Here is a 13,772-nt window from a genome sequence, read left to right on the forward strand (position 1 = left end):
TATCCAGAGCATTCATTAATGTAAGAGATGTCTACAGTGGAACGAGAACAAGAAGAGAGATGGAACAGAGAAGTGTCACACAGACTTATCCTCCTCTGGAACAAGATCACTTCCAGGGCTACCTGTCCATAAAAATTCATATGGAAGAAAGTTTTCTATCTCTGCCCTTTAAGATACCAGGGAAGAGAAAATGTGAAGGAAATAACTAGGCATTCTATGTATCACAGACCATTACTTTTACCATAGCACAAAGAAACCTGGAAGAACTAAAAGAAAACTCTCAATATATTACTTTTTAAACATAAAAATCATGTAAAGAAGACATAAACATATAAAACACAGTTGAATACCTTGTACATCTCTGCTTCAATTTGCTGATGAACACCTACGTAACTCTTCTTAACTTGCTGCTTGTCTTTAATCATCATTGTAAGCCTATGCAAAGGCCCAGAATTAAGATCCTCCGCATGTGTCTTCATTATTTTGCTTAGCTGTTCTGTTTGTTGTACAACAAGCAACCAAGACTATTTAAAAAAAAAAGAACAGAAAAACATCTACTTATTTTGGGTTACCAAAAAAAAAATATGAACAAGAACTGTGGAAAAAGATGCATGACTGTTCAAAACAGTAATAAAAGTAATTTTTAAATTACCCAAATGCACTAGAGGTCATGTGAAAAAACGTTCTTCCTGCTACAGCAAGATCATAGAATCACAGAACAGCCTAGGATTGAAGAGACCTTAGACATCCAACCTCCCTGCCATGGGCAGAGACACTTCTCAACTAGACCAGGTTACTCGAGGCCCCATCCAACCTGGCCTTAAACATCTCCAAGAAGGGGGCATCCACAACATCTCTGGACAATTCATGCCAGCGACTTGCCACCCTCATAATGAAGAATTTCTTCCTAAGATCCAATCTAAACCTATCCTCTTTCAATTTAAATCCACTTTCCATTGTCTTATTGGTGGACACTCTTGTATAAAGTCCCTCTCCAGCCTTCTTGTAGGTTCCCTTCAGGTATTGAATAGCAGTTATAAGGTCCCCTCGGAGTCTTCTCTTTTCTAGGCTGAACAATCCCAGTTCCCTTAGCCTATCCTCACAGCAGAGGTGTTCCACCCACTGGATCATCTTTGTGGCCCTCCTCTGAACTTGTTCCAACAGATTTATGGCCCTTTTACAGTGGGGTCACCAGAATTGGACACAGTATTGAAGGTGGGATCTCACAAGAGTAAAAGGGAAGAATCACCACTCTTGATCTGCTGGCCACACTCCTCCTGATGCATCCCAGGGTATGGTTGGCTTTCTGGGCTGCATGAGCACACTGCCAGATCATGTTGAGCTTCTCATCTGCCAACACCCCCAATCCTTCTCTTCAGGGCTACTCTCAACCCACTCTGTACTCAGTTTATATTTGTGCCTGGGATTGGCCCAACCCAGGTGTAGGACCTCACACTGACTTGTTGAACCTCATGCAGTTTGCACTGGCCCATTTCTCAAGCCTGTCAAGGTCCCTTTGGATGGCATCCCTTCCCTCAAGTGAGTCCATGACACCACATAGCTTCGTGTCATCATCAACCCTGCTGAAGGTGCACTCAATGCCATTGTCTGTGTTGCTGACAAAGATGTTGAATAGCAGTGGACCCAGAACTGAAACCAGAACCCCTGAGGAACTCCACTTATCACTGCTCTACACACAGACATTGAGCCATCAACCACAACTCTTTGAGTGTGACCTTCTAGGGAGTTCCTTATCCACTGAGTGGTCCACCTATCAAATCCATCTCTCTCCATCTTAGAGACAAGGATGTCATGTGGGACAGTGCCAAATTCCTTGCACAACTCCAGCTAAGTGACACCAGTTGCTTTCCTCTTGTCAACCAGTGATGTAGTTCTGTCACAGAAGGCCACCAAATTAGTGATGCATAATTTGCCCTTAGTGAAGCCATGCTGGCTGTAACTGTTCACCTCATTACTTTCCATTTGTCTTACTACAGCTACCAAACGGATCTGTTCCATGATTTTACCTGGCACAGAGATGAGGCAGACTGGTCTGTAGTTCCCTGCATTTTCTTTGCTTCCTGTTTTAAAAATGGCGGTTGTTTCCCTGTTTCCAGTCTGTGAGAACCTCACCAGACTGCCATGACTTCTCAGATATGATGACTAGTGGCCTAGCAACTTCACCTGCCAGTTCTTTCAGGACCCATGGATGTATCTCACCAGATCCCACAGACTTGTGCACCTTCAGGTTCTCTAGGTGTTCCTGAACCTGATCCGCTCCTACCCTGGATGGTTCTTCATTCTCCCAGACCCAGCAAGTGTCCTCAGTGACTTGGGTGGAGTGGCTCAAGTGGTTACCAGAGAAAACTGAAGCAAAAAATTCATTGAGTACTTCAACCTCCTCTACGTCCTGAATCCCTCCAGAGAGGCCCCACACTCTCTCTTGCTTTTCTTTTTTTTCTCACATACCTGTAGAATCCATTTCTGGTATTTTTAATGTCCCTAGCCAGATCTGACTCCTTCAGGGCCTTAGTTTTTCTAACTTGGTGACATAGATTGAGCTGAACCTGATGCTGTTAACTCATACCATACTGCAGTCATGCTGGCTTCAAATATGAAAGTACTGGCTGGAGCAAAGTATTATAGGGCTTGAACATGTGAGGCTTCTTGTTCTAGTTGTTGTTTCTGGGTTCAAGTATTTATGCATTTTGTACCATGTTTATCTGATTTTGATCAATAAACTCTATTCTTCCCTAACTTTTTTTTTTTTTTTTGTCTCAATCCCAAGTTTTTGTGTGTTACTTTTCCCTCACTTCTGTGTTGGGAAAATACCCAGGTTAACCTGCTGATTCAGTTTGACCCATTTTGTTCTGATTCAAACCATTACACCTGGTTTCTGATTTCACGAGCAAAATCATGGCTCAGACTTTTTCACAAAATCATTATAAAGCACCAGAGATTAAAATGTTATATTGTACGCTTACCCTTCAGCACTGTTCTTCTTCTGAATATCTGAATAAAGTTCTGAAACTTTACAAGCCTTTTTGGGATGCATCCCTAACATCTCTGACATGCATGTTCCCTTGTCCTTTGTTCTCCTGTTTCCCAGTCACAGTTACTCTATTGAAGATGACTTCTCTGCCCTTGTCTAAACTCACATTAGTATCCATTTGAGTGGTTACTGTTTAAGAGGATGCCATTTGTAAGCTGCTTCATGTAACTGATGGCATCAGCGTCAGGCCACCAGTATCAAAGCACAGGGTGCCAAGAGGTTAAGAGTCACAAGCCTGTCACTTGTCTGTAATAGTAACCCAACATCTTTCTGTACCCTTTCTTCAATAACTTCCTCAGCAATTCTGTCAGACAGTTTTCAGCACTCCTTAATATGATGCTTGTGGCTTTTAATTTTGATTAAGAACTGTAAGGTCAACAGAGAGACTTTCACAGATATGAACACAAAATTGAAATTCAGTTCAAATAAAGATCCCTGTCACACTTCATTGATGGGAACAGTACTGAATTCCTTAGAGGTAACTCACTGACACTGCATGCTATGCTCTATCTAAAGTCTCAGAATGGCTACACGCCATACAATTACCAGCTTTTGAAGGCAGCTAGTATGCTAGTTTTGCTAGCATTGATCTGACTCTTTCCAAAGAAAATTCATTTGTTTGGTAGCTTTGAGATTTCCTTATATCTCAGATGTAAACAAATACACATAGTATTTCCACCTCTACCTGACATTGCTGTTACACTAACTAGACTCGAGAAGTAAACAAAAGACAGTTAATTCCTGTATACATTACATCATCTTTAACATTTCCTTTAGCTTGTAAACATCCTATAGACAAAGAGCTATCTCAGACTGTTTAAAATGTAGCGTAAAAGGTCACTGCCTAAAACTTCCCCAGCTACAGTTGAAAACTGTTTCACTTCTTCATTACAAAGCATTTTCCAGATGACATTAAGAGCTGTATTTCAAAGCTGCATAGGATAAACACATCATTAAACATCCGTCTGAGGACTAGGTGTTGCGGTTATAGAAAAGTTCATAAGAACACTCTCATAAGTGTAAATGTAGTCAGAATTCTCAATTTTCTTTACTATTTATTACTGATAAGACAAGCACTGTTTCAATTAACCCATAAAATCACAGTAAAAGCATTTCTCAACAGAGTTAAGTAATGTAAAGAAATACTGAGCTTACAATTCATCAAGGCAACCTGAGTAAGTCAGAAACATAGTGAAACCTTCAGTTTACATTAAAAACAAACAAAAATTGTGTATTTTCCTGTTCTTTACATCACTCTTTCCATACTGAGAAAATATTGGTTAAACAAGATTTCTGTATGATATGGGACAAGAAAACAACTGGGTAGGGATAGAAAAGGCAAAACATTTCCTTTTAGAGAAAACAACTACAATCGATCAAAAGCAGTAAAATACAATATTGTTTGGTTTAACAATATTTTTACATATACATGTACACAAAAGAGATGTTGGAAAGCACTTAAAAATACCTCTTTTCTAGCATTAGCAGTTGCTGCTGCTAAGCCTTCCAGCAAGTTTGCTGTCTCTGCATGAAAAAAATACAGGACAGACTTTCCCAAACACCATTTCTCTCAAATTATTCATTCTTTCTGTACACTTAATTATTAAAAAAAAAACAAAACCACCCACCCACAAAATATAAAACATTAGACAGCTTGCTTTGATACCACATAATACTAAAAAATTAATACAGAGGTATTTTAAATCTTAGGATATGTAATATATTATGTACCATAATATTTGGGCCATACTTTGGTTCTGTGGGATGTCAGAAAAAGAGAAAAAGTATCACAAAATAGTACAGGAAATTAGAATGAAATGAGTAAAGTAATCAGCAATTCAGACACTTTAACTACCAAAACCGGTAAAACAACATGTCACTACTAAACTTTAAAATCAAAGGCAACAGTAAAATTTCAAAGCAAGCCCATACAAAAAATAAAAAAATCTCAGTAGCATATGAATATTTTGGCTGTTACAAAAAAAAGCAAAGATCAGGGATGGGGCACCTCCTTAAGAGAAAGTAAAAAGAATAAAAATAATTCTGAAAGAACAACTTGAATACCTATGTCTAAAAGATTTCAAAATGTGACACCTGTGCCTCTTCAACCCAAAAAGACCATAGCAAAAGTAAGATTTTCAGGTTTTTAACATTTATTTGCTCTCACAAGTGCTCATTTCATGGAAATTAATCACAAACCATCTGAGACTTGAGTTAACTAGTTAAGGGGTGCTTATACCTTACAACACTAAGTAATCTAGTGCCAATGATTCTTTACTGTTCTAGCCCTGTTTCGCTGTTTCATCACCAAACAGAACGGCGAGATAGTTCCGCCAGCACATAAGGGCAATTCTAGTGATGCAGTCATAGCAAGATTAGTAATACGACCAGTAATTCTACACAAAATTTTGGGATCCAACAGCAGAAAGTGTGAAGAAAATACGTGATTTCTGACAATATTAGGTTAATGACAATGCTTTGATGTTTATTCACCAAAACCATCACAACTTATATAGCAAAATCCATGACAGGCTGTGTGTAAGAGATGTAATTTGAGTGAAAAACATTTCAAATATACAACCAAAATACGCATGAAAAAAGGTCATGTGACACTTTACAAGAATCATTAGCAGGGGAGGTAAGCAACAACATAATTTATTATAGATAAACACTGTACAGTGCTATTTCTGGGCAGCTGAAGCAGGCTAGCTATTGCAGTGCAGTTTTCAAGTCACACATGCCTCCACATACACAGAACGATCACATTTCTAATATTATGCCATAGCTAGTATTCAAGCAGCCAGCCCACAAGCCCACGACAGAAAAACTGCTTTATCTAAAATTTAACATGACTTGAAAAGGGTGTTATCCTACAGAGAGGAAATCAGGATTCATGCCACACTGAAGGGACTCTGTTACTATTGATACAGCAGAAGGGCCAAGAACTGAATAAACCATTAAAACAGAACCGTTTTCTCTAGTCAGGATGGAATCTAAATTAGGACTGAAGCTTTGAAACAGGAGAAATAGGGAAGTTTGCTTCATTGGTACCTTTACTGGACTTGCTCTAAATCTGAAAATTGGTAATTTCAGGGAACAACAGCCTTAACTTTATAAAAATTAACAGTTATTTTAAATTCCTTACAAAAGTAACTTCACAATTATGATGAACATCCTGAATTAATGTTCTGGTTTTACAAACCACACTGCAGTAGTTATAACAGCTGGAACGCTAGGCTTTGCCTCACTTTCCTGGCATTTTTCTACTTCTGTCCCTAATTGTACATAAACATAAACAAGAGTTCCTGTTTAACTGTCTTAAAAGAAAAGCTTACTACAACATATTCTGTTTTCAAAACCCTAAACCCAGGCTCAACCCAGGAACCTAAAAAGCTGAATTTCAGAATTTAAGACTGAATCTAGTTTGTTTATTTTCAAAGCAAGACTGAAGCTCAACTTCCACGTATTCCACTGAAGAACTAAAAGGAGTCCATTTACAATACTTCAGTAAGAAGCTGGATGAATAGAAATCTAACTCAAACTATAACAAACAAAAATAGTACTGTTGTTTCAAAGGATATTCCAAATTCAAAATACTTCAGTCTTACCTTGGACACATTGCTGATATAATCCAATTGACAAGCACTCTCTTTATCTACTTGATTACAAAGATTCTGTAAAGTGGAGGCATACTCCTTATCACTTTTTACTCGCATTACCATAAATTTCTTCACCGTTTCCAGCAGTCGTAGTTCCCAGTCTTGCAGTTTTAATAAAGCATCATGAGAATACTTCAGGTCACCTCCAAACCCCATTTTTTAAGGCACTATAAACCACACAGGGGAAAATACAGGCTCTTCACCACATCTGAAAGCAAAACAAGATTCATGAGACATGTACCAAAAGTAAAAATTCTAGTGTGACATAGGTCAACTATTAGCATCTAAAATCTGAAATAACCATATACATAAACTGCCTCAAATAAACTGAAAGTCAGGGCACTTTTTTGAACACCCATTTACAACCATTAAGAGATCTCAAACCCAGAATTATCCTCCAGTTTCAATCAGCAACATGTACCTCCCTGAGCTGAAGTGGACTTAGAAGGAAACACATCAAAGCATCCAAGAGATACTGAAGACCAATCCAGAAATGTAGTCAAGTAAGTATAGCTGACAGTATCTCCAGATAGGAACTGCCAACTATACTGCTCCACTCTTGGTGACCTGAAACGTTTGTTTCTGGTGTTTACTGTCCCATGAGCACAGAGTCATCCAAATAAAACATAAGCTCTCAGACACAGCAGCTGTGGAAAGTTGATAAACAGTTAGAAACTAGTTTGCTCCTAAACTCCATTCTAGAAGGCCATTAAACTTGCAGATTCAGCTTCCCAATAATCAGAAGATGCCTCAAACCACATTTCCCGATGCAGTCTTCCATTGCTCCCCCAGGATTCACATTAGTTCGGTCATACAATTTTCCCCTCAGGTGGCCCAGTCTTGCTGTGCCAAAAGGGCATGATTTGATAAAGAGGTAAGAAATGCTGTATGATGAAATCTTGTAACAAAACTGCAGATCAAAATTACTTGTTTAAGCTAGCTGTAGAACACCTGCATCTGATATTCATAACATGCAGTCACAACATCAAAGGCATGAATCCACACACATGAGCAGTTTCCACAGACTTGCAGACTTTTGTCTGCATGATGACAAGAGCTGAACACTCTTTTCTTACACTAATCAGCTTCAATAGTTTGATAAATTTATATAAACTTATAGTTTGATAAATTTATATAAACTGCAAATACAATAATGGACTGCAGTGTATACAAAGCCTGTGTACTGCTTATTCACTAATTCTTCCACTCCAGCCAAGTCTTAGCTTTTTTGAACACAGAAGTACCAATTTCTTCATAGGCTTTAAACTGCCACTCAAATTAGCAGATTGTTTTACAAATATTAACAGATTTATCTTCCTAAACAGTCCACAGGGCAAAGCTGGTCTAATAATCTTACTTTACACTGAGATCTGAGACACATAAACTAATGTCAACATAGTACTGGCTAATACTGGTACTAGGCTTAAATACAGACTGCCTAGCATTTTTAGCATATTAAATACCCAGTCACCACACAAAATTTCAGAAGATTTTGCAAACCAGAACCCAGAAGGATCTTCAGAGTAGCCTTATTCCCACAACCATTTCTCTCTTCCTGCAATTCCTTGCCTCCATTAGCTCTTCCAGTAAGTTACAGAAATAAGCTTTGCCCACTACATGTTTATTCTCAGAACACAAATCATACTATATAATGAAACAAAGATACTATAAAGAAAATAAAGATAGTGCTGCATTACTGTCCATCTAGACAATAAAGACAACTGAAGGTTGTATGAGTAACCTTTAATCTATCGCATATGCTCATTAATTTGAAGCTGTGTATTTTAGTCAGAATTCTTGCTGAAGGATAGGACCTCAGTCATAAAAAGTGACAGTAAATAATTCACACTGGCTGTATTTATAAAAAAGGGTGTTTCCCAAAGCTTTCAGGTATTTGTTGAACAAAGATGAAAAAGGGGCAGGCTTATTGCTAAAGAAGCAAAGCCCAAACTCTGGGTTTCCTGAAGCACTCTCAGACATAGAACCTCACAAAAATAAATCATTTAATAGAATGGTATAGTAGCAGGGTCAGCTTGACCTGAGTGCCTCCAGAGAGGGACCCCAAACAAATCTTTGAGCACTTATGGCTCCAGAGACTATGCATCTGACCTTCATGTAGTCTTGATGATCCTTTCATATGCCCTTTGGTCCAATGGTGATTCTGACCTGAGATCTTCTGACAGCCCTTGCTTCCTTACTAGGTTGCTTCTCTGTCTCTAGGTAGGCCACTATCTTGCAGCTGCTGTTAACACTTTTACCCTTCTTCTAGTTTGTGTTGGCTCTGAAGGCCTTGCCTTGCTTGAATAGATACAAGTTCTGCATAAGTTCCACAATCTTGGCGAAAGTTGACAGGCTGTGACCTAAAGCTTCACTAAATCCAGCTAGTCAGGCTGCGTAACTAAAGCTAAGCAAATACCAGACAAAACTGCACATTTTACCACATTATCTAAATATACTAACATGTTAGCTATGAGAAAATACATTATCTTTATTTTCTTACATTCCAAAGTCAGAAGAGATGGAAACTGAATCTCAGGATGAAGTCTGGCTTTGTGTTATGGGTAAAACACTGGCTTGCTGGCTTTTACTTTAACCTCTGTATTTTACTAAAAGGCAGAAAGAAAGAGATAGAGGAAACATTTTCTGTGTATGGTATGTCAGTCTGCTTCTTCAGACTCACTGTGAAGCCATAAGATTACAAAAATCAATAGAACAGAAAATCCAACAGCTTCTAACTCCTGCTAAGCCACCCTACACAGTAATTAGATGCTTGGGTACACAGACAAAATCTGTACATGTACTGGACTCCAGTCATTGTTTTAAATTATTCCATTCACTGTGACAGAAACAGGACAGCAAAAAATGCATAAAAATCTGATCCAGGAAGACTAGCAAGTATCAAGCCCCAGAAATGATGACTCTATATTGTGTAAGCCAGTCTTTGTATGGTTTCCTCATAAATTAACAAAATGTCCAATTGAGACATTCTGCAAAGCTCAAATGCTCCAGTACTGTGAAAGAAAAGAAGAGGGGAGTAAGTATACAAGGCCTAAGCCACTTTACTGTCAATAAGCTAAAAATCAACACTTTTAATTAAATGCACTTTTAATTTTTTTCACACTTTTAAACAACGAAAACAGTACAGATCACACAGTCACATGCTTAAAGTCACAACTGAAAGAATTACCAAAGACATAGACAGACATGTTCTATGCAATCTCTACTTAAAAATCACAAGTGCATTTGAAAAGGCCAGTGTTCAAAAACACAGTATCTGACACAAACAGATGTTTTTCCAAGTTTGGTATCTCCCTGCTCAGTGTGCACAGATGAGTTAAGAGCTGCCCTACTGGGTGAGACCAAAAGAATAGAATATTTCAGTTGGTAAGGACCTATAATAGTCATCTAGGCACAATGATCACCACTCCATCTTCAACCATGGCACCATGATCTGCTGTTTAAGGACACTGAACAAATTGGGCTGCTATTTATGGTGCAGTCCTCCTTGTGCTTACGCATATTCATTACCACTAGACCATGGAAGAAATACTAATAGTCCCATTTTTGGCATTACCACACAACATTACAATATTCACACTGAAATGTGTAACACAGAAGACAGATTCCCACTCAGATTTTGCATCCACAGACTACTAGCAAAATTCAGTAGTGCAATGAAATCAGCAGAAAAGATGAAAATACAGTGTGAAAGATATTCTGGGAGTAAAAAAAAAAAAAAAAAAATTAAAAATCTCTCCAAAAAAGAGTTTCTTTTTGCATTTTTAAATGTGAGACAGATAGGCAGGCAGGTGAGTATGCTATAAAAATCACTGGAAATGCAAACTAGCCAGTCAATAGTTGGTAAGCTTTAACAGTTAAAATATGTCTCAGAGCCAATTCCAAGAAAGTAAGACTTTCATTTTAGAATCACTCTCAAAACAACAATTCAATCTTTGACAGGAAGTAAACATTCAATCTATTTAAAAACAAACTGTGAATGAGCAATCAGATCTTGAACAGCTGTAAATTTAAAAACAAGTTACTGGAGACAATTTGTGACTTGTTTCAACCTCCATAGCAGTGCAGATTTCAAATAAACCAATGTTAGATTTTGTCAGCATGACAGTGAGAAACTTCAGTGACAGTCACACAATTCCTCAATACTCTTAACATTCTCCTCAGTAAATATTCCAGCATTAGTAGCCCTCCTGGATTCCAGAAAGAGCTCTGAAGAAAGTAGTTTTCCCAGCTAATCTACATTTGCAGTCTGTTTCTGACACATGAAAGTGGCTGTACTTCATCAGATCGAAGGTCATGTGTCTGACAATGACCAAAATCAAGTACGCAGGGAAGAGCAGAGCACATACACAGCAATACTTTCCCAGGATGCTCTCTTACCATTTTAACAACTGGTTCTGTGACCAGAATATATGATAAAATACATGATGGATCCACACACATCACTTGGAACTTGTAATTTCCTAATGACAAGGTAGAAAACTGATAAACCACAAACCAGAGGCACACTTGGGCCCCAGTTAAATTTAGACCCAGCAAGCACAGCACACATCTGGACATCTTGTGGAGGAAGAATATGGAAGGAATATGGAATGGGCACCCTATGAAGAGAGAGCATCACACTCACTCTTGATCTGCTACCAAGTCTCTTGCTCCTAAATCTGCATGGGAACCAAATCACTCAGGATGTCTTATATTTTGATGACTGTTTCTAGAAACTGTAAGAATACTGCGAAATCAGAAAAGGAGAAGGACTTGGATTCAGGAGATAAATTGTCAAAATTAAGCCCACTGTATTGATTTTAAAGCAATTTTGTAACAGGTGATCTTAAGACAGTCCATCTCAATTTCTGAATGTGAATCTTACAGTAATTATATTCCATTAAAACTATTAAATAAATCACTCTTATCCCTCTATCCACACTTGAAATAGAAATCAGACTGTTAAAGAATTGACATTTCTCTTAGCGTAAGGTCTACACTTGGAATATGCAAGTCCACAAAACATAAAGCACATGCTTTTCTTAGCATTTTTTTACATTCAACACGTATTTAGAATATTATATGTATTTGATGCAAAATGTATGGAACATGAACTAGCCTAATTAATGATTCCATACAGCTAGTGCCATCAATAAACATCCAAAACAGTAACCAAAAAGCTCGCCTGATCATGTCAAAACTGGTTTGAAATATAAATCCACTCAAGGCAAAATAGGCAGCTTATTTTCAGGAAGGCTCTTCTGAAAGAGATCACTCACATACCTTAAAAAGTTTTCCTCAAGAAATGATCCTTAGCACACTTCTCTTTATGTCAGCAGTTACTTATTATTTTCACTTTCTCAAATACACTTTTATTTTCTGGGGACTCTGCAAAACAAGAACAGATGTGACCTTTTTCTTTCCTTTTTTTTTAATTTTTCAGCATTTTAAAATACACTGCAAAATTTAAACTTAGGTAAGTTACTTTGCATTTTTGGATTATTAGACAGTTATTTTTATAAAGGAGACAGAGTTCAAGAAAACCAAAAGAGCAGACCAATCAAGACAAAGAAATTTCTTGTATGGCTCTAATTACTACAATATCCAGTAAGAAGTCAAAAAGTTAAGAGAACTGCAGCACTAAAATGTCAAGACATAACTCAAAACTGCAATCTAGGTGAACCAAACCACAACAGAAGACTGAATCTTTGAGATTTTATATTAAAGAAAACCACACATGAAGTATAAAAAATAGTAAGAAACAGGCTTTGCATATAGCTTATGAATGCAAAGATTACTATATAACCACATATGAACTAATGCTATGTGTTCACTCATAATCTCATACCGGAATGTCTCATTTAAAGTTACATCTTTAGGTGAGACATTGAATATTAGTTTAGCAATGCCCTTGTAAGAAAAGACATATTAAGCAAAACTCAAAGTCAGACACAGTGTCTAAGAGTAGAGAAAACAGAACTGCCTTCAAGATCTCTAGTATTTAAAACAATGCACTAATCATAGACATATTTATAAAAATCTTACAAAGGGACAGTTTTTGTTCATATTCAAGCAGACATTACTTAGTATTCCTGTCAGGTTATTTAGTGACATTCTAAAAACAAAGTGCTGCCCATATAAATACAAAACTTCCATTCTCCATGTCCAAAAATAGAAGACACTAAGTGATGCTTACATTCAGTCATTGCAAATAAACAGCAGCTATGCAAGCAGACATGAAAGGAGGAAAAAATGCAGCAGGCTACACGCATTACCAAACTTACCGCATTTTTAATGACAGAAACACAACCACTTGTTGCAAAGCCCAAGATAGTCTTTAGCAGCAAAAAATTAGAATCGAGTGTAAAACGTAGTAAATTTGGCTACAATCCTCCAATCACAAGTACAAACCAGATGGAAACATCAAGGTATCACGGAACAGGAATAGTAATTTTAATCCCTTGTGCTGGAGCACACCCATCCTGGATGGGGCTGAAAGAACCAAGCCCCCAGGTGGACAAAAGAAACTTAATCCGAGGGGGACTTGGCTCCTCTCCTGCTGGGAGAAGGGGGGGTCCCCTGACTCGAAAGTGGTCTATTTCACTCCCCCTTCCTGTCCAGCAAGCCTATAAAAAGGGCGGACAGCTCGCTGCTCGTGCTCTTCCCTGCCTCGTCTGCTTGAAAGAACACCACTGCTGACACTGCCTCTTGCACTGACCATGTGGCTGGGGCCTACTTTCTTCCTGAGTCCACTGGCATCCAGGGGAACACAAAGCCATCCAGGCTTGGTTTTGTATATTTTTCCATTTACCCTCATCCCTCACCTCTATGAACCCTCCCTGTTACTGATATATATACATATATATATATACAATTTTTTGTAAAAAAAAAAAAAAAAGAAAATTTACTTCTTCTACTTCCAAACTGATTTCAGACCATTTGTTTCACAAGTTTACTTCCCTTCTCCCCTACCCTTTTTTTCTTCTCTTTCCTTTCTCTCCACCTTGCTGGGAGAAAGGGAGAGGGGCAGGGGAGAAATCTCAATCCATTATCATTCGAGC

The 13,772-nt window shown here is 38.0% G+C and overlaps 1 protein-coding gene across 1 annotated transcript in view; it reads right to left on the minus strand.

Moving 5' to 3' along the window:
- Positions 1–13,772, minus strand: part of FER (FER tyrosine kinase) — a 161,963-nt gene that overhangs the window by 135,061 nt on the left and 13,130 nt on the right. The window contains exons 3-5 of the mRNA XM_054398079.1: positions 11,995–12,099; positions 6,661–6,919; positions 351–524 (exon numbers count right to left, since the gene is read on the minus strand). Of these exons, the coding sequence (XP_054254054.1) occupies positions 351–524; positions 6,661–6,867 (381 nt within the window). The 5' untranslated portion in view covers positions 6,868–6,919; positions 11,995–12,099. The remainder of the gene's footprint in view (positions 1–350; positions 525–6,660; positions 6,920–11,994; positions 12,100–13,772) is intronic.

The sequence above is a fragment of the Indicator indicator genome, chromosome Z (genome assembly GCF_027791375.1).
Source record: "Indicator indicator isolate 239-I01 chromosome Z, UM_Iind_1.1, whole genome shotgun sequence".
NCBI classification, from domain to species: domain Eukaryota; kingdom Metazoa; phylum Chordata; class Aves; order Piciformes; family Indicatoridae; genus Indicator; species Indicator indicator.